The 20,898-nt window shown below is 45.8% G+C and overlaps 1 protein-coding gene across 6 annotated transcripts in view; it reads left to right on the top strand.

Moving 5' to 3' along the window:
• Positions 1–20,898, top strand: part of EFCAB7 (EF-hand calcium binding domain 7) — a 1,178,320-nt gene that overhangs the window by 670,990 nt on the left and 486,432 nt on the right. For all 6 annotated transcript variants that reach the window (XM_069642000.1, XM_069641997.1, XM_069641998.1 and 3 more), the window contains one exon: positions 19,211–19,320. In XM_069642000.1, coding sequence (XP_069498101.1) covers positions 19,211–19,320 — 110 coding nt within the window. The remainder of the gene's footprint in view (positions 1–19,210; positions 19,321–20,898) is intronic.

Genomic DNA, 20,898 nt, shown 5'->3' with positions numbered 1-20,898 from the left:
TTCGTCCATGGAACAAACACGAAACAGTCTGGGGGCCACGATGTCCCTCTTACAGGAACTGGGCTTCGCGATAAACTTCAGCAAGTCCTCCGTAGAGCCTTCGAGGACCTTGGTCTTTCTAGGAGCGGAGTTTCATACGCACACAAGCCTTGTAAGACCATCCAGCGAAAGAATACAGAAGCTACAAAGCAAGGCGTCGGAATGGAGATGCGGTACCAGGGTGTCGGTGCGCAAATACATGTCCCTGCTAGGGACCATGTCATCCTGCATTCCGTTGATAAACAACTGCCGTCTGTTTATGAGGCCTTGCCAGGAATTTCTAGCGGACCGTTGGGCGCAGAGCCAAGGTCGCTGGTCCGACAGACTGGTCATCGACAAACAACTGGTACAAGCACTCTGTTGGTGGAGAGTTTCTTCTCAACTAACGAAAGGAATGCCTCTGGTGGAACCGGAGTTCCAGAAGACGGTGGTGACAGATGCATCGCTGAGCGGATGGGGAGCTCATCTGGATACGTTACAGGTACAAGGCCGGTGGTCGTTACAAGAGTCCTCCCTGCATATCAACCTATTAGAACTGAGAGCAGCGCGGTGGGCTCTAAAATCTTTTCTTCCTCAATTGAGAGACTCTGTGGTGCGTGTCATGACGGACAACACGACTAAAATGTTTTACCTAAGGAAACAAGGAGGAACACGTTCCAGGTCCCTGTCGATGGAGGCACAGAAAATCTGGCACTGGGCCCTGCAACACAACATGCTAATCTTGGCGTTCCACCTGCCAGGTGTGAGAAATGTGGAGGCCGATGCCCTCAGCAGGGAGATGAACGAAGTCCACGAATGGGTGCTGAACGACCAGCAACTACAACACGTATTCAAGAAGTGGGGACATCCTTCCATCGATCTGTTCGCGACAAAGGACAACAGGAAATGCCCGCAGTATGCAAGCAGATGGCCTCAGCAGGGCTCACTGGGGGATGCGTTCTCCTTCCCATGGACGAACAAATTCCTGTACGCATTCCCTCCATTTCCTCTTATCCGGAGGACGTTGCAATGGATCCTCAAGTACCCATGTCGGGTGATTCTGGTGGCCCTGTATTGGGCCAGACAGGTGTGGTTTTCAGACCTGCTGCACATAGCGGCGGCGGAGCCAATGAGGTTCAGGAAGATCCCCAACCTTCTGTCTCGACAGGAGGGTGTCGTTTGGCATCACGACCCGGACAGCCTCAAGTTGACGGTCTGGCTCCTGACTTCGCCGAATTTGGTCAGCTAACGATTCCGGAGGAGTGTCGTCGTATTCTGCAAGCGGCAAGAGCACCTTCCACAAACACTTCATACTCGTACAAATGGAGGAGTTTCTGTCAGTGGTGTGGGGATCAACCAGATTTGGTTCCGCAGTCGATTACGCCGGAACAGCTCCTTCCATACTTACTGTTCTTAGCTCAAAAGGGCTTATCGGTGTCGTCGATAAAAGTACACCTGGCCGCCATCTCCAGGTCTACACGTCAACGACATTCCGCGCCATTATTCAGCGACCGCCTGATTAAGCACTTCCTTAAAGGTTTGTTTAGGAGTTTCCCTCCTGAGAAGAGATTTCCTCCGGTGTGGAGCCTCAACCTGGTGTTAGCGTCTCTTATGAAACCTCCTTTTGAACCAAGGTCATCATCGTCTCTAAAGTTTTTGTCGTGGAAACTGGCCTTCCTGGTGGCCATCACTTCAGCCCGACGTATCTCGGAAATCCAAGCTCTAATGGTAGACCCACCATACTTAAGATTTTTCAAGAACAAGGTGGTCCTTGCCACTAACCCACAGTTCATACCGAAAGCTCCTTCAGTGTTCCATAAACATTCCTCTATTGTCTTACCTACGTTTTTTCCAGAGCCATGCTCGGGAGCGGAGCGCAATTTACACACATTAGACGTGAAAAGGGCTCTCAAGTTTTATCTTCATCGCACGCAACCTTTCAGGAAAACGAGGCAACTGTTCGTGGCCTATGGGCTGGGTGCTAAAGGCAAAGCCATTTCAAAGCAAGGACTGTCAAGATGGGTATCGTCTACCATTTTGTACTGCCATTCCAAGGCTGGGAAGCCTCTTCTGCGACGCCCAAGAGCTCATTCAACTAGAGCGGCGGCATCGTCGACGGCGCTATGGTCTGGAGTCCCTCTGGGGGACATCTGCATGGCGGCTACCTGGGCGGCTACACACACTTTTACCCGCCATTACTGCCTGTCACAACAACATGCCGAAGATACTCGGATGGAACAGGCGGTGCTTCGACACCTATTCCAATAAGGTAAGCCCTGGTTGAGGGGTTAGATCTTGTTGCAATTATGTTTGAATATTGTCCGTTTTCTATGTTAACAATTGCTATGGGTACACGACCATAGGGAACGAGCATTGTGAGGAAAGTATGTGAGTTTGCATGCACGCCTCCTTTTTTCGGGATGGTACTGCTATGTAGTCTATTCTAAGCATGTGAATCCAGGAAAGATCCAATGCTGGAGAAGGGAATAGTTTCTTACCTGTAACTCCATTTCTCCAGCATTGGTATCTTTCATGGATTCACATGCGCCCGCCTGCCTCCCCTGGGCATGCAAACTGGTTCCCCCACTACTTTGGGGGCCGAAATCTGAGGGAGCGCGGGGGCGGGTCCTGTATTTATATCATGGCGTCCTGACGGCGCGGGCACGCATGATACAAAACGAGGCGGATAGGACGCATAAGCGTCAAAAGTTTTCCTACGGGAAAGGGTCTATATAATGTACCGGGGATTCCCAGCCTGACGACGGGGAATATTCTAAGCATGTGAATCCATGAAAGATACCAATGCTGGAGAAATGGAGTTACAGGTAAGAAACTATTCCCTTCATTTGATTCCTTCGAGAGCATCGAAAGCTACCTCGACAAGCTAAGGAAACACCACTGCACCAAGAGAATAATTGACCAACGTTTTCCCTCTTTTTCTCTTGGTCTCTCCACTACAGGGGTCACTCAATCGCCCTGAAGAAGGTGCCTTCCACGTCCCTCTAATTTGGTTACAAGATGGACGCCATGGCCGCCGAAACATCATTTTCCAGCAAGGGGGATTTATGAACCTACTTACTGTGGTTCAGTGAAACAATACTGCATTTTGATTGTTACACTTTTATGTGGAACCTCCACCAATACACCCCCTGCGACGTTGGCACATAACTATTTGGGACCACCCTTTCCCAATAGAACTTACCAAAATAGACATCCAAACATTAGGATTCAGATAGAACCCATCAAATTAGACAGTTCTAAGATTACTGGAACTACCTAGGAACTCTTTTTCACAAAAATATTCCTAAAGAACACAAGTTGTTGATTAACATAGATATGTGCTATATTATTTGCACATTCTGAACACTTTTTTGCTTTTCCACGTTATATGTTCCATTTTAGAATTTCTTTCTAGAACACTATGTTTAAGTTGTATTGTTTTGTCAAAAACACTATGATTTGCTTTTGTTTGTAATCCATGAAAACAAATTGTGTACATATTTGTAAGTATGTCTTTTCAATACAAGTTATTTATTTTCACAGCCCCTCGTGTGTATGTGGGTTTTCCTTCAAGACATTTTATTTGGGACAAGCTTTCCAAGATATATTCTATTAGTAAAATCAACCAAGGTTCCTTGATATTACAAATTAGTCATGCTTTATTTAATGACAAATAATCAGGATGAACCTCTTTCAGTCGCAGTACTACTTTCTTTGTATCAGTTTATTTTTGTGCCCGAGTCTGCTACTTCTCACCACGGGCACACCGAATATTTGGGTGCTGCTCCATCCAAAGGTCAACACACTCAACATTCACGCACGGCTTCTGAGAGGTTGAGATATAAGGATTGGGACCTTTCGGATGACGTGATGGAGATTTTGCTTTCGGCCAGAAGACCAGCAACCAAATCTCTGTTTCGAAGGGATTGTGTCCTCCGACGTATTCCTTATCTTAGATATCTCCTTCCAGCTTTGCTGGCCTCGGAAAATTTTTCTCTAGAGGGCGCTGCGCGTCGACGTCCGCCGAGTCGATGTCCCTCGACAGCCGCCGTATCGACGTCGACGTCATCCTGCCTATAAAGGCCGCGCGCAGCGTCTGTTGCTCAGTTCTGTTTTTCCGCGCTTACTCAGTGCCTCAGAATACCGTTGCTCAGTTTCGTAGACAATTTATCCTATTTACCTCGAGATATTCGATCCGTACTCGATGGCTTCCTCGTCGGAACCGACGACCTCTCGGTCCGGCTTCAAAAAATGCCGAGATTGTGGGAAAAAGATGTCGCTGACTGACCCTCACAGAGTTTGTCTGTGGTGTTTGGGAGCTGAACACCATTGTTCAGAGTGCGAGGACTGTATGTCCATGACAGCTAAGGCCCTGAAGGAGTGTAGGGGGAAGCTGGAGAAAGGTAAGACTTCAAAAGCTTCTTCTTCCTCGACGAAGTCAAGACATTCGTCTCCTCGTCACCATTCGCGCTCCAGGTCTCGGAGTGGGTCCCATCACTCCTCGAGATCGAAGCACTCGAAGAGGAGACGTCGAAGATCCCCTTCTCCGTCCTCCTCTTCCTCTGTTTCTCCTAAGAGAATCCCTTGCCCCACGAAACATAGTTCCCGGGCAGAATGGGAGGAATTCCGCAAAAATATGATGAGCGTCTTCGAGAAAGCGGCCTCGACCCCCTCGAAGACTGCCGAGAGCGATGCTCTGGTCGAAAGACCCAAAGGTCAAAAACGCCGCGAGTCGCAGTACCCTGCGAAGGAAGCTTCTCGAGTGCGTCACTAACCCTCCAGTAAAGCTATGACCTCAAAACCTTCTTCGAAGGTTCCGTCGACGCCATCGACGAAGGTTCCGTCGACGCCGAAGTCGGTGTCTTCGACGCCGTTGTCGAAGGGACCTTCGACACACGGGTCTGTCGACTCGACGCCATCTTCGACACCGGCGTCGACACCAAGGAAAGTCACGGTTACGACGCACCCAGTGGCTATCCCCAGGTCCTCGATGACGATGGCGTCGAGATTGTCGACTTCCTCGAGCAGAATCCCAATTCTATCGAGGACCTCGAGGCCTCTGCCTTTGTTTTCGATGCCACGCCCGAAGCCTTCGGCATCGACGTGTTCAAGGCCGATTACGACAAGTTTGGCACCCTCTGCCTTGGAGATGGGTTTTACACCCTTTGTGAGTTCAGAACAATTGAGAACTATGTCCTCAATTATGGAAAAGGGAGAACTATCTGAACAGGAAGACACATTTCAGTTGCAGGGACCTGCAACCCCAGTTCAAGAGGAGTTATCCTCAGAAGAACGCAGGTTAAAGGATCTCCATGATTCCTTACATGAGGCAAGTGGGTTAGACACTTCCCCTGAGGTGGAGTTCGCTAGGCCAGACCCGGGGGAGCATGCTGAAACCCCCTATAGAGCCTTAATGGCCAGAATCACAGAATTTATGGGGTGGTCAACACCTTCACAGGCTTTCCAACAAGATGACCTCACGGATATTCTTGACAAAGGTCCATAGGAGGATCCTGTAGTGCCCTTTCATAAAGCTCTTCAGAGGAAAATCATGACGAACTGGGAAACCCCAGATGTCGTCCCGACAGTAAATAAAAAAACTGTCTACTAAATACAGGGTATCTTCTGCAGACCCGGAGTTTTTGTCAAAACACCCATCCCCAGAAAGTCTGGTGGTACAGGCAGCATCTTCTACTGACGTCAAGACTGCTTACCCTACCGTCCCACAGGACAGGGACGATAAGAAATATGATGCTATGGCAAAGAACGTTTTTTCGGCATGTAGCATGGCGTTAAAATCTGTTAATGCTACTTGCACCCTTGCTAGATTCAGCCATACACTTTGGGAGTGTGCTTCTACAGCAGCTGACTGCATCCCGGAGGGAGAAGAAAGGGAGGCGTTCCTAAATATCATACAGGACGGTAAAGACGCTATGTGCGAATCCCTCCAGACGAGCATTGATTCGGCTGACAGTATCAGCAGAGCAGTGGCGGCAAGCACAACAACCAGGAGATTTGCTTGGTTGAGAAAGTCTGGTTTTGCTCCAGATGTGCAAGCCAGGCTCTTGAACATGCCATTCGATGGCTCTTCTTTGTTTGGGAAAAAGGCGGATGACAGTTTAGAAAAACTGCAAACATCAAAAGCAGCAGCAAAATCCCTAGGCGCTGCAATCCGTCAGACACCTTTTCGTCCCACAGGAACCTCTGCGAGGGGCAAGTCCTTTCGCTTCTACTCCGCATTCGGAAGAGGTAGAGGATGACCGGCTCAAAGGGGACAAAGAAGAACTACCCGAGGTGGACGGGGTAGATATTCAAAAGCCGCAGCAACAGCAGGTGCCTCTTTACCATCGGCCTCTGCATCAGCCGCCCCAAAACCACTCTGAGGACTTCCCTCACAGGATACCTGTAGGAGGCAGGTTAACTCAACATTTGGCGGAATGGCAGGCTATCACGTCAGATGCTTGGGCATTGGAAATAGTTGCCCAAGGTTACTGCCTGCCTCTCCTACGCATACCTCAGAGTCATTCACCGGGGATCAGCTCTCAGAAAGCTCCAGATCCGCTCCTCTTGCAGGAAATTTTGGACCTGCTAGAGAAAGGTGCCATAGAAACGGTACCTGTAGCGGAGAGGAACAAGGGCTGGTACTCCCCTTACTTTCTCATTCCAAAGAAAGACGGAGGACTGAGACCCATCTTGGACTTGCGAGAATTGAACAAATTCCTCAGGAAAGACAAATTCAAGATGGTAACTCTTTCTCAGATCCTTCAGGCCCTTCAGTTCCAGGACTGGTTGGTATCTCTGGACCTTCAGGACGCTTATTTCCATGTGCCTATCCATCTCAAACACAGGAAATACCTGAGGTTCGCAATTGGCAACTCTCATTATCAATTTCGAGTGCTGCCATTTGGGCTGACCTCCGCCCCGAGGGTCTTCACCAAGTTAATGTCGGTAGTGGCGGCAAGTCTAAGGAGGGAAGGGATGAACGTCTACCCCTACCTGGACGATTGGTTGATCAGGGCTGTATCTTCGGAACAAGCTCAGATCCAGCTAAATCACGTTTGCCACTCCCTTCACAGACTGGGCTTCTCCCTCAATTTAAAGAAGTCACAAATGATACCATCGCAGAGACTCCAGTTCATCGGAGCGATCCTGGACACTTCCCTGGGAAAAGCCTCGCCACCAGAGGTGAGGGCTCAAGATATTCTACAGATGGTTACCAAGTTCCAAAATGCCCAACGTCTCCCAGCCTTCGACTTTTTGAGGTTGCTAGGCCTCATGGCATCCTGCATTTTCCTAGTGCCAGAGGCTCGCCTGAGAATGAGATCCCTCCAGTGGGCACTGAGGACTCAGTGGTCACAATTCTCAGGAAGAATGACAGATCTTCTTCAGGTTCCCGACAGGGTGGCTCGAGACCTTCAGTGGTGGGCCTGTCAGGAGAACATTCTGAAAGGAGAACAGTTTTGGCAACCCTGGCCGGAGATAACAGTAGTCACAGATGCCTCACTCACGGGGTGGGGAGCCCACGCCAACGACTTGACCATCAGCGGTCGTTGGTCTCCATCGGAGTCCAGACTACATATCAACCTGTTAGAGCTGAGGGCCATCAGACTTGCGCTGAAGGCGTTCCTGCCAGCTGTACAAGGGAAGAATGTCCTGATAATGACGGACAACAAAGTGGCCATGCATTACCTCAACAAAAGAGGAGGCGTAGGATCACTACCCCTGTGCAGAGAGACGATGCAGCTCTGCTTTTGGGCAATCCAAGAAGGAATCTCTCTATCGGCAGTTCACCTAGCCGGAGAGAAGAACTTGACAGCGGACGCTCTGAGCAGGCAGAGCACAGTCTCCCACGAGTGGGAACTAGCTCAGGAAGTCCTTCAAGAGATCTTTGCCCTTTGGGGAACCCCTCAGCTGGATCTGTTCGCCACCAGTGTCAACAGGAAGTGCGATCTGTTCTGCTCAAGGGAATTTCCCCCGAGAGGAGCTCTAGGAGACGCGTTCATATTGGACTGGGAGTTTCCGCTTCTGTACGCGTTCCCACCGGTCCCTGTCATTCCTCAAATGATCAGGAGGTTGAGAAGATTCCGGAAAACCATGATCCTAATTGCCCCGTATTGGGCCAGGAGAACGTGGTACCCGGACCTTTTAGACTTGTCCATCTGCCCTCCAATTCGACTTCCACTCAGAGAGAACCTACTCTCACACAAGGGAGGTCAGGTTCTCCATCCAGACATCAAAACCCTCAACCTTCACGCTTGGCTTCTGAAAGGCTGAGGTACAAGGATTGGGACCTCCCTGATGATGTTATGGAGGTGTTGCTTTCGGCAAGGAGGCCAGCAACAAAATCTTTATACCGCTGCATTTGGAACAGATTTTGCAGCTGGTGTAGAGAAAAGAATATCGACCCCTTTTCATGTGGTACACCAATGGTTTTGTCCTTCCTACTCTATTTGGCGAATTCAGGCCTTCAAGTTGGCACCATTAAGGGCTATCTCGCAGCGCTATCCATCTTTAAGCGCACTGCGGAAGAACCATCCTATTTCAAGTTAACCTTGGTAATACAGTTTCTAAAGGGGTTAATTAACGTTTATCCCCCAAGACCATTCCAGGTTCCCCTATGGGATTTAAACTTAGTCCTAACTTTCCTGATGGGCACACCTTTCGAACCACTCCATTCTTGTTCGTTAAGATTTCTTACCCTTAAAACTGTTTTATTAATAGCACTTACATCTGCTAGAAGGGTGAGCGAGTTACAAACTCTTTCTTGTAAAACCCCTCATACAATCTTTCACAAAGACAAAGTTGTCTTGCAAGTGAAGCCTAATTTCCTCCCAAAGGTGGTTTCTGAATTCCATATCACTCAGAAGATTACCTTGCCATCTTTCTATCCTCCTCCTCATCCGGGGAAGGAGGAAGAGAGGTTACACAGGCTGGACCCTAGAAGGGCTTTAAGTTTTTACATCGGTAGACTGGCCAGGATAAGACAAGCAGACCAGCTGTTTGTAGGCTACACAGGTCACAAGCTGGGGTTACCGATAACTAAGCAGACCATTTCCAGTTGGATCATTCTAGCCATTTTGGAATGTTATAAACTGGCAGGAAAAGAGCCCCCTCAAAACCTTAGGGCTCATTCGACCAGAGGTATTGCAGCTTCATCGGCCCTCAAAAGAGGAGTGCCGGTTAAAGACATTTGTGCGGCCGCCACATGGTCGTCCGCCCATACCTTTACATGATTTTACAACTTGGATTCCTCCTCCAGTCAAGAGACTAGGTTTGGAAGGGCAGTATTGCACTCTATTCATCAATAAAAGGCAGCATGAAGTCAGTACTCCCACCTCCAATAATAGAATACTGCTATGGGAGCCTATCTATGATAAGGAATACGTCGGAGGACACAATCCCTTCGAAGAACAAGTTGCTTCTTACCTTGTAACGTTCTTTCGATGGGATGTTCCTCCGACGTATTCCTTATTGACCCTCCCATCCATCCCCGCAGTTCTACTTCCCTTGTTGTTGCAGCTTACGCTCCTTCAGGGTGATTAGTCTAGTCCAGACAGGAATACTGTGGGCTACAAAACGGAACTGAGCAACGGACGCTGCGCGCGGCCTTTATAGGCAGGATGACATCGACGTCGATACGGCGGCTGTCGAGGGACATCGACTCGGCGGACGTCGACGCGCAGCGCCCTCTAGAGAAAAATTTTCCGAGGCCAGCAAAGCTGGAAGGAGATATCTAAGATAAGGAATACGTCGGAGGAACATCCCATCGAAAGAACGTTACAAGGTAAGAAGTAACTTGTTCATCTGTGTCGTTGGAACAAGTTCAGTAACTGGTGCAGATAAAAGAATGTGGACCCGTTTCAATGTAATATTCCCACAATATTGTCTTTTCTATTACACTTGACTAATCTGGGGCTCCAGGTTGGTACGATAAAAGGATACTTAGCAGCGCTTTCCATTTTTAAGCGCTCCTCAGAGGAAGAATCTTATTTTAAGATATCTTTTAATAATTCAATTCTTAAAAGGTCTAAATAATGTGTTCCCTCCAATACCTTTTCAAGTTCCTGTGTGGGATTTAAACTTAGTTGTGAAATTCCTCACATGCATTCCATTTGAGCCTTTACATTCTTGTCCACTAAGGCTTCTTACTTTAAAAACAATACTTCTTGTAGCATTGACATCAGCCCGCAGGGTAAGTGAGTTACAGGCGCTTTCTAGCGGGCCTCCTCACACCATCTTTTATAAAGACAAAGTACTCCTTAGAGTAAAACCATATTTTTTACCAAAAATTGTTTCAGATTTTCATCTGTCACAAAAAATAACACTGCCTACTTTCTACCCCCCTCCTCACGCAAGTAAGGAAGAGGAACGGCTCCATAGACTAGATCCCAGAAGAGCTCTTGGCTTCTATATTTCAAGATTGGCAAAAATACATCAGTGTCATCAACTTTTTGTGGGATACACTGGCCGCAAATTAGGACTTGCTGTAACTAAACAAACATTATCTAGATGGATCATTTTGGCTATAACAGATTGTTATAGATTGGCTGGGAAAGAACCACCAGATGGGCTGAGGGCTCATTCAACCAGGGGCATTGCAACTTCAACAGCACTAAAAAGGGGGTGTCCCTGTACAAGATATTTGTGCAGCGGCCTCATGGTCATCCATGCATACGTTCATAAAACCTTATGCTCTAGATTCGACCTTCTCAAGGAGGTCTCTTTCCTAAATTTGTACGTCATTCTGTACATGACTAGAACATTTCTGTACCCCCAATTCCAAGACAAAACTGCTTTGGGGGTCTATCTAAGATAAGGAATACGTGGTAGGACACAATCCATTCGAAGAACAAGTTACTTACCAACTGTAACGTTCTTTTGATTGGATGTTCCTCCCACGTATTCCTCATCGACCCTTCCAGCCAACCCCACAGTACAGTTTACGTGATTTACACTCTAAATTCTTTTAAGGCTTGGGTCAAATGAAGCACGCCCTTTAACTATAATCCATGGGCTATAATACATGAAAAAACAGAACTGAGGCCAACAGGCGCGCTCAAGGCTTTTATACAGCGGATGACGACTGTGCTCGACGGATGCTGCCTAGTGACATCAACGCCGCGGCCTTGAGTGGAGCGCCCTCTAGTGGAGAGAGAAACTTTTCTGAAGCAGCAAAGCTGCAGGTAAGGATATATCTAAGATGAGGAATACGTGGGAGGAACATCCAATGGAAAGAACGTTACAGTTGGTATGTAACTTGTTCTTCTTTCTTATGAACCTTATCCCACACTCTTTGTTTGTATTAAGCGTAAGGATTGGCAATAGGTTTTTCTTAGTATAGGCCCTTTTATTTTGACAAGAAGCCACTAGGACTGCCTTATTATTATTTGATGGTTTTAGCTTGCTCCAATCTTAGATTTAGGTTTAGATTAGGTGTTTTTCCAACAAGCATTTATAGTTTAATAAACACCCTTGAACTGTGATCACTTGTGTCTTTCTTTACTGTTGCCACTATAAGTTCCTTACGTATGGTGTCGGGAGTGTGATATGATTCAACTGATAGAAATTGAAACCAATGCTAATAATTGTGGTACTACCGGAAGGGGAAAATAAAATAGTTAATTTCTAGATTCTGACCGTGTATCCCCCCTGAAAGTGGTGCTGTTCTCTCAGTTGTGTATTCCACCTAGCCAGCAAGATCTATTCTTTAAAATACAAGTGTTGCTAGATACGCTTCCTCTCTCCCATTACAACATACAACCGTGGGACCAAATAATCCTCAAAGTTCGATTATCAGACCTAGTGCTCTGAATCCCCCTCCCTCTGAACACTTTTTATTTTGGTTCTCGGTCTTCATCCGTTGCAGGACCCTCCAGGTGAACACATTTTCCCCAGCCTACTCATTCAACAGACTCAGACTCAGAATATTCAGAGGATTTTGGAAATGTATCTGAGGAAATCGAGAGACGTTTCTTTTCTGATTCAGATACCACAGAAGGAACCCTTATGCCACCAGAAGAAATGGCTGATTTGCCCAGCGTCATTGCCCAGTTAGCGGCCTATCAGATACAGGCAGAAAATAGGCTTCAAGAAAATGTAACAAAGTAAATTGAATTATAAACCCAGCCATTACTACCACAGGGCGTACTTCAGCCATACCTTGAAGGTGAAGATTTAGGATTATTTTTTTCTACATTTCGAACGCCTGGCCAACCAACTGGGATGGGAAGAGAACCTGCAAAGATGCTATCTGTGTCTCTTATTGAAAGGCAAACTCCAAACTTCCTATCAACTACTTAACCTTGCACAGGGAGCCCCCTTCCTATCTATCACAGAAGGGTTACTAAAAAGAGTGGGGCAGACCTGTAATTTTTACCGGCAAAAATTGCCGCCCATAAGGTTAAATCCAGGAGAAACCCCTATAGAACTAGGTGAACGCATTAAAAACACAGTGGCCCTATGGATTAATAAAAAGTCCTTAGAATAACTAACAGAGGTGATCATCTTGGAACAATTCACACATTCCTTACCCCATTTTTTTGCAAAAATCTGTCCTTCCGTTAAATTGGCCTACTCTAGCCACGGCCATTGAGACTGCACAAAACCTTTCAATGCAGCAAAACACTTCCATTTGACCCATCGATGGGAAGAATGGACCGACCATAAGTCCATCTATCAAACTCGACCTCAAGGAGTAGATAAACAACAGGGGTGTGGGGGGGGCAAAGAGGATTAAAGAAGGAACACTATGAGAGAGAAGAGAAAGTAGGAAAATTGATCCAAAGGTTAAGGATGAAAGTAGAAAAGAAGAGTTAAAAGGAAGCAGACCACCTCCTCTGATCTGGTTTTCTTGTAGAGAAACAGGACATCTAGCGAGACACTGTCCAAAGAATATAAAAGACGAACCCATGGAAATAGGCTGTTTGAAGGGCGAAGAATGGGAAGGACCCAAGGAAGAGCCAGAGACCTTCATAATTTGCTTTTCAAACTCTTGTTGAGTTTAACTATGAAAATGCTTGGGTGAATGGGAGGCAAACAGCTATATGGGCTGATTTAGTTACAACAAAAGAGATGGACAATGTGGCCCTAGTTAGTGACATGTGTACACAGAGACAATGAAGTATACCCTAAAATACCCTAAACATTGAGATCCAAGGCGAGTCATGTGAAATATCATCCGCTATAATGCCTGGACTCCCCGAGGAAGTCATTCTGGGGTGGGATTTCCCCATCTTCTCTACTCTTACAAGAGTCTCCACCCCCCTTTTGGATATTTCATACCCCAAAGATCATGGCAGATAAATGCCTGCTCCTAAGACTCCCCAATATGGGACTGGAAAAACATTGAACCCAAAACAGCCCTTACACCCCAATTCATGGGCTATTGTAAAGAGACAGATGACACCACAACCGCAACTAACCAATGGAATATGCGATCATTCCAGAATAGCTCTCTCCCCTGTTCTCTTCCAGGTCTTAACAGCCAAAAACCTGGACAAAGTATGGGCATATCCACCTCGCCTAGGGGAAGGGTATGTGAGAAACCTGAAGTTGTCTCACTTAAGAGTCCCTGGGGATTTGTCGTCCAGGTGGCCAGGACACTGCCATCGCTATTCGATCCCGTTCCTGGGGGTGGACCAGTGCATGAGGGTCACTTGGATGGGAGGGTCCTTGGGGAGTCGAAGTGGGACACAGACGGGTGAGATGCACTATCCCCCTTCTTATAACACCTTTTCCCCATCCTACCCCGTAGGATAATCACTCTACATTCCCCCTTTTCCGATGCGAACGCTTTCGCACACCACGAAAGACAACGGACAAACACCAGTGACGTTTCCTGAAAAAGTCCCACCACAAGGGTCAGCAAAGTCAGGTAATTGTCTAGAAGCACACACACCTGACGGCCCTTTCCCATCCTCAAAGGGATAAAAGGTGGAGCACGAGGGCACAATACGTGCAAGACAGACCGCACGATGGGAGAGCTAACTCAGCACAGCAATCTAAGAGGAGTAGAAAGACAGCACAAATCGAGAGGGCGACAAGGGGAGAAGCGACCTTGCCCTTTCCAATCAAGGCCTCTGAAACCGCTGCAGAAGAAATCTTAAGACGGCGAACAATAGCCAGCGTGTGTTGCAGCAGACGTCAGCGGTACACAGGGCCCTCCTACGCTGATAACCAAGCCGGGGAGAGACACTTGCCTCCGGGGTACCAGCCTTGACTACAGAGACAAGAAATCTGTTCATCACAGCCGGTGAGTCGAGGGGAGAGCTGATAAGAAACCAAACTGTGTTGAACGAAAGTAGTAAGCGGCTAATTGAAGAAAGTATAAAGAACTATTGATACAAAAGGTGAAAACCTGCAATAGAGGAGTCAGGCGCCACGTGGGGGCTCACACAGGGAAACTCTGGCCGATTACCCTATTGTTGAAACTACCGATACCAGAAGGCCTTTGGAATGGCGCAAAAGGGGTCAAAGTGGTCATACAGGGGTCTAGTAAAATCCTCTGTACAGTCGAAAGTCTTTGACTGGCAGATTATTGTGAAGCTAAGGGAAGTGAATCCTGCATCGTAAGAACTGTTCAAGAATCTGTGTGATTGACAAAGTTGGCAAGAGTGAACCCAACGGAGGGATGCCGATAAAGAGGGGGCTTAACCAAAAGTCCCCATGAATAGTGTGTGAACCCGGCAGAGGGATGTCCACAGTGAACTGTATAAAAAAAGACATTAAGATTTGTGAATGTCACAGATGAGATGTGTTGAAAAGGCCGTAGTGCACCAGAATGAGTCAAGGCAAGTATTCGAGAAGGTTCTGAGCCCTGAAGAGGGGGATCCAGGGGTGAGAAGTCATCACCCCACTGACATGTGAATGTAACAGAAAAGCGCAACCTAGAAAGACTTTTGAATACATGCCAGAGTGAACCCGACAGAGGGAGGCTGATAATCGAGAGGGGTCTGAGTCTGGAAGAGGGGGACCCAGGGGTGAAGAGCTATCACCCCAGTACAATCCGATACAAACTTGGAACTTTTGTTAACCTTTTATTTGTTATTTTGTACCCGTCAGACCCTCAGAAGTAGGGAACCTAACTACAGATGGGCCTGATATCGCGAAGAACTTTTTGTGGATCTGAGCCCAGAAGATGGGGATACAGGGGTGAAAGGCATCATCTAACGTGCACGCATAAAGGAACTTCATTTATCATTTTTAGAACACATCAGATCCTCAGAAGCAAGACTTTTTGTAGAAAAGAGACCACTGAAGGATTTGATAGATGAGAGCGGAACTGTTGGCTCATGCTTGGAATGCTCGAGCGTGTGCTGTGCTCAGGAATCCCATGCTCAAAACGCAGGGATAGGGAGACCCTGACGACCGCACCCTGACATCATTTGTGAAGACTTATTTCTTATGATCTCTTTAACATAAGGATTGGAAATAGGTTTTTCCTATTATAGGCCCTTTTGTTTTGACAAGACGCCACTAGGACTGCCTTATTATTATTTGATGGTTGTAGCATGCTCCAATCTTAGATTTCGGTTTAGATTGTGCGTTTTTCCAACCCGCATGTACAGTTTAATAAACACCCTTGAACTGTGATCACTTGTGTTTGTCTTTACTTTTGCCACCATGAGTTCCTTACAAGTGATAGATGAAAAAACAGAATTGAAGGGGATTGGACAGTGTATACCTGCAGGTAGCTTGTCATCCATTTCAACACCGTATGCTCCAAAACCTAGGAATACAGAAGGAGAAAGGAGACAAGTTTGTAGATCAGATGTATTGGAATTATCAGAGCATTGTTATTTTTGATTGATAATCTGGTAGCTGTGATCCAAGTGGAAAGAAAGGTGTTAAAGAGGATGGAGAATGCAGCTGTGGGCTTCAAGGTACTTTGTTTTTTGAGGGGCAAAAGAATTTATTTTTTTTTACTGGAGTCTGAATATTCTCTTTAGATAGACACACAGTCTTCACATCCTCTCATTTTGGAATTTGGTACTAACCTGTCTAATCATTTTAGTGCAGTCTCCCTTTGATGTATTTATAGACATGATGACGAAACCAAATTCATTCTCCTAGAAGAAAACTCCATGCATGCCCAGGTTCAGAATTGGCTGACATGCCCCTTAAGATTCCAGAGATTCACACCTCAAATCACCCAGTGAAACATTTCTCAGCCTTACTGTGGCATTTTGCTCATAGCACATTTATAAGAAGACCAGAAAAGCATGGCACTAGCTTGTGCCCCTTCTCTAAGTCTAGCCTTTCATCCCTGCCTCCAGTTTGTGAACATTTGTCCAAGACCTAGTCATCTCCCACCTGGATGAAGGCAACTCTTGGGAGTCACAGATTACTTTTTGGCCACTATGAATGTTGTTCAGCATGCTGCAGCACACAGGACTAGAGCAATTCAACCATATTTCCCCCATCCTCGTGAATCTGCACAGGCTACCATTTCAAGCAGGCATGATGTTCAAGACAGCCTACATCATCTACAAAGCAGTCACAACCAAAACAACACTCTACCTAGCCAAGAAAGTCACCATCTATGGAGGCCTACACACCACCAGAAGCCACAACATGACCAGATTTAAAACAAATAATTGCAAGAGGGGGGAAAAACTAGAAACCAGGTCTGTTCCTGCAACTCGCCCTATCTGTGGAACAATTTGCAATGCAGTTAAGAGTGGCTCCCTTCAGCCTACACTTCAGGCAGGACCTAAGGACCCTACTCTTCAAAGAACATCTCACTGATCACTCTGCTCAACCCTACACATATATTCCCTCTGAATCGTATCTCCATCTGGATCTCCACCTTCCTTGCTCCCTCCCACCCTTCCATTTAGCCCTGCTCCCACACACCATTACTGTAACGCCTTGGGTGGCCACCTTTATAAACCACTTTGTTGCTTCCCAGCAAGGTTTCGAGTTTATAAATTCCATGCATACCACCACAAAGCACCCTAGAATCAAAAAATGCTCCAAGACAATTGCCATTTTAGTTAAAACAGCTAATTGTGGATAATATGGATAGTATGTACAGGATGGGAAAACTAAAAGGAAAACGGGGGTCTTTCCAAACATTGCAGTCATGGGTGGCTCTCAACGGCCTCCAGTAGTCCTCTGTTTTTTTCCCCATCCTTACATTCCAAAAGGGGTTATGTCACCACTGATCAGTTCTCTGGGGGTTGCAGGCTTTACGGTTACCATACCATTCTTTGGGACGGGGGGCAGCTAGTTTCAGGCTTTCGGGATCCTGAATTCTAAAGACTAGTTGAGAGGTGCAGTCCATCTGTGTGTCAGTCGGGTTAGCTGGCTTTTATCTTTGGCTAGGGTCTCTGTGTTCTCTTTTCAGCCTTCCTCCTTCTACCAACAGTTCCCAGGCACACTAGTGCCCTTGTACTCCATGGTACCCACTCCCATCGTCCATCTGGGTGTCTCCGCTGCTAACCGCATCTTCCCGGTGTCCTCCTTTCGCTCCCCAAACATTTCCTCCTCCTTGGCTCCAGTTGTTACCGTTTCCTACTCGCTACCGCCTTCACTACCACCTTCACCTGATTTTGTTAGCGTAGTCAACTCAGTACTGTCTCTGCCCCTGATGTTACCACCTCCTCATTGGTCTCACTCCTTTCTCTTGTGTTCACTTTGTCCACCTTAGTACTATCTACAACACCTCATGGTACTGTCTCCACCACCTTCTCTGTTCCACCTTTTCTTTTGAGGTTACCACCCCTACCACCTTCTCTGTACGGACTTCCGATCCTGATGTTATTACCACCTCTGTACCACTTTCCCTTCCCAATGTTAGCACTTCTATCTGATGTCTCCCTCATACCACATCCTTCTCCCTCATGGTAACAATTCCCCCCTCTGGTCTTTCCAGACTCCTCAGTATCTATCCAGGACTGGTCCCTCCTGGCATGGGCTCACTCAGCACTCTGTGCCTCTGTGCACTTCCAGTTGTCACTTGCCTGGTGTCAACCAGCCTTCTCATGTTACTTCCACCTTCCTTTTTCTCCTGAACAGCTTCTTATCCCCCTCTACCAATCTGTTTCTGTAATCTCCTTCATCGCTCCAGTTGACCCACCTTTGAATCTTCTCTCTACTCAAAGTGCCTCGTAAAAAGCTCCTGCTGCAACAGGTCTGATGAACTGGGATGTATAGTGCTCTCCTGGACTGTGCTTTTTGTGAGTGGCTACATCTGCGTTTGGTAATTAGGTAGGGGTTTGGAATGGCTGCTGCTCAGAGCACCTAGCCTCACTTTTTGGCATGGGAGGTAGACCAAGCCTTCATTTGGCCTGGCTGCCATCTTCGATTTCACTTGGCCCTCCATACCATGCTCTAGTGCTGGATGTGAAGGGCCAATATCTTCTGTTCCTTAAGCATGTGGCTGGAGCTTTTGCATTCTCCTTACTGTGTAGAAAATGATATTTTGCAGTAGAATTGCAAAACTGCATTCATGGCAAGGGATTACTTCTGTGAGATAAAGGATTTATACATTTGTATCACCCACAGTTCAATCTGTGGGTGAATACCTGCAAATCTAAAATAATGTATCCGCTGTGGGTCTCCAGAGCTTACAAAGCTTCCCTTTAGGGCTCTGAAATGCCTTCCCTAATACTGCCAATAGAGATGTAACAGTATCTGTCCAATGTTATTGATGTTCAATGGATGATATTGACTAGGGCTAAAACAAATGTATCATTTGCTAGAGCATTGGGTCTCCTTAGAGAGACCTTTAGCATTTCAGGTGAGGAGGCTATGCATACATGGGGGTCCTGTGACCGCCCCCTGCAATGCACTGTGGAGAAATGAGGGGAGACCAGGGGATCCTCACTTTAAACCCCCAGGCTCGGGGAGACAATCAGCCCCCTGAGCCACCCCATTGGTTGTCTACAGAGCCAACCAGGGGACCCAATCACAATACATACATATACATGTTGGTGTCGAAAGATCCCTAAGCATATTGACAACACCTATGATAGTGAAAGTCTAAAGTTTTCCCAAAGTATTTTGGGATCCTCCCTCTGACAATAGGACATTGGGTACCCATTTTGCTATACGGAGGATTCTCACAGAACAGAACATTTTTCCAGAAAGTAGCTCACTCTGTTGCAGAAACTATAAAACTATGTTCACTTCTTTGTCAGAGAAAAGTTGTTGGAATTGTTTTAACAGCATAACTTCTTTTTTGATTTAGGGAAGCCTTCACCATGGATTTCAGTGGACACTGCTTTATATGTTCTTAAGGAACCCGAAAGCCAGGAAGACCTGCAGCTTGTGTTCTTCACAGAATTACGAAATAAAGAGGTAATATAATAATTCATATTGCTTAACATGACTATTATCATACTTCTAGATTGATAGTGGCTACAACATAACCAACAATATCTATATTTTAAAACAAATCTTTGTAGCCCACATTTATTTTGCCTGGCAACATATGCTGTATAAAACAGTAAATATGTAATGTAAGCCTCATTAATACAACTCTTTCAAAAACATGACATTAGATCATTAGATTGGGACATGAAGGACACATGTTACAAACTGATTGCACTAATATTTTTTGTTGTATTGTGAGATATAGTTAAATACAAACTTTTCACCCATATTACATTTAAACAATTACATTCAGAAAATAATCAGAGCATTATTGAGAAATAATAAAACATGTAAAGAAACCTGTTTAATAAACCTGATAGTTTGGTTACCAGCTAAAATCTTTTTTCAAAAATCAGACTTGGACAAAATGAAGAAAACATGTTTTCTTCAAGAGCAATACAATCTATAAGCAAGTGTTTCAGGGTTTAAATTTTATGAGAGTCTTTAAACAATCAGCATCATCTTTGACTATGCAATACTCTTCCTCTTGCACGCAAAATTGCGTTATTTTTTTTTTTCGTATAGATTCAGACAATGATGCTTCAAAAAGTTATTTGAGCGAATTACAAGTGAACTTGCACAAATATCTTGCAATCACCGATCTTGGTTGTTCAAATTTCGCCAGGACCTTAAACCAATTGGAACCTGAAATTTGAGCTCTAGTTTTACACCAATCCCCAGGCGCTTTTTTAGTTGAGTCTGGATGACTAATTAATAATAATTTGGAGGAATTGATTTTATTCAAAATCTTATTACATTGTTTTACCCAGTCGGTAATGGCAGATGTATCTCCTCTCTGTTACTAGTTTCAGTAATGAAAAACCTGAATGGGTTGCAGGATTGGGGCAATATTTTTGGAAACGACAAATGTTTCCATTTCGAAATAACCTCTAAAGACACGAGTCCCAGTACGTATCTAATAATGAAAACTGGAACCTTGTTAGGAAAACCTAATACTCTTTGCCAAATAAGGCCTTCTAGCATAAACCAATATTTAGAGAACTTTGAAGGAATAGTTTCTGCATCATAAGACATACAGAGTCCCCTTTCATTTATATAAAGTCAGGACCATAAGGATCAACAATTTGCCACATGTAAAGTGATTGTGCTTCCTTTGAGCCACATAAACAAGAGCCATTAGATGTAAGCCTCGTTTTGATTTATTCCATAAGATGTACCCCAAACAGTCCATAGAATGGACTCTTTTTCTATACATATTGTTCCACTCTCTGAAGATTGAGCACATGTAATCTCCACTTGAGCTTCTTACCCTCTTAAAAGTAGGAACAGTTGGCAGTATTTTTGATTTTTGAAACGTTAATTACTGAATCATTTCTCAACATGTAATGAGCTGTAAGCGATTTCTGCAGACCTATATGGGCCTAAAATCACCAGGTCGTCAGCATAAGCAAGCAGTTAAAAGAAGCCAATCTTAATCTAGAAGTAATGATGTACGGATTAAATAAGGCAGTGGCCAAAATGCAACTCTACCTTAATCCTTCG

Source organism: Ambystoma mexicanum, chromosome 1q (genome assembly GCF_040938575.1).
Source record: "Ambystoma mexicanum isolate Mex_15411 chromosome 1q, UKY_AmexF1_1, whole genome shotgun sequence".
Classification (NCBI taxonomy): domain Eukaryota; kingdom Metazoa; phylum Chordata; class Amphibia; order Caudata; family Ambystomatidae; genus Ambystoma; species Ambystoma mexicanum.
The sequence above is the reverse complement of the archived record's forward strand: the minus strand, read 5'-3'. Positions and strand labels throughout refer to the sequence as shown.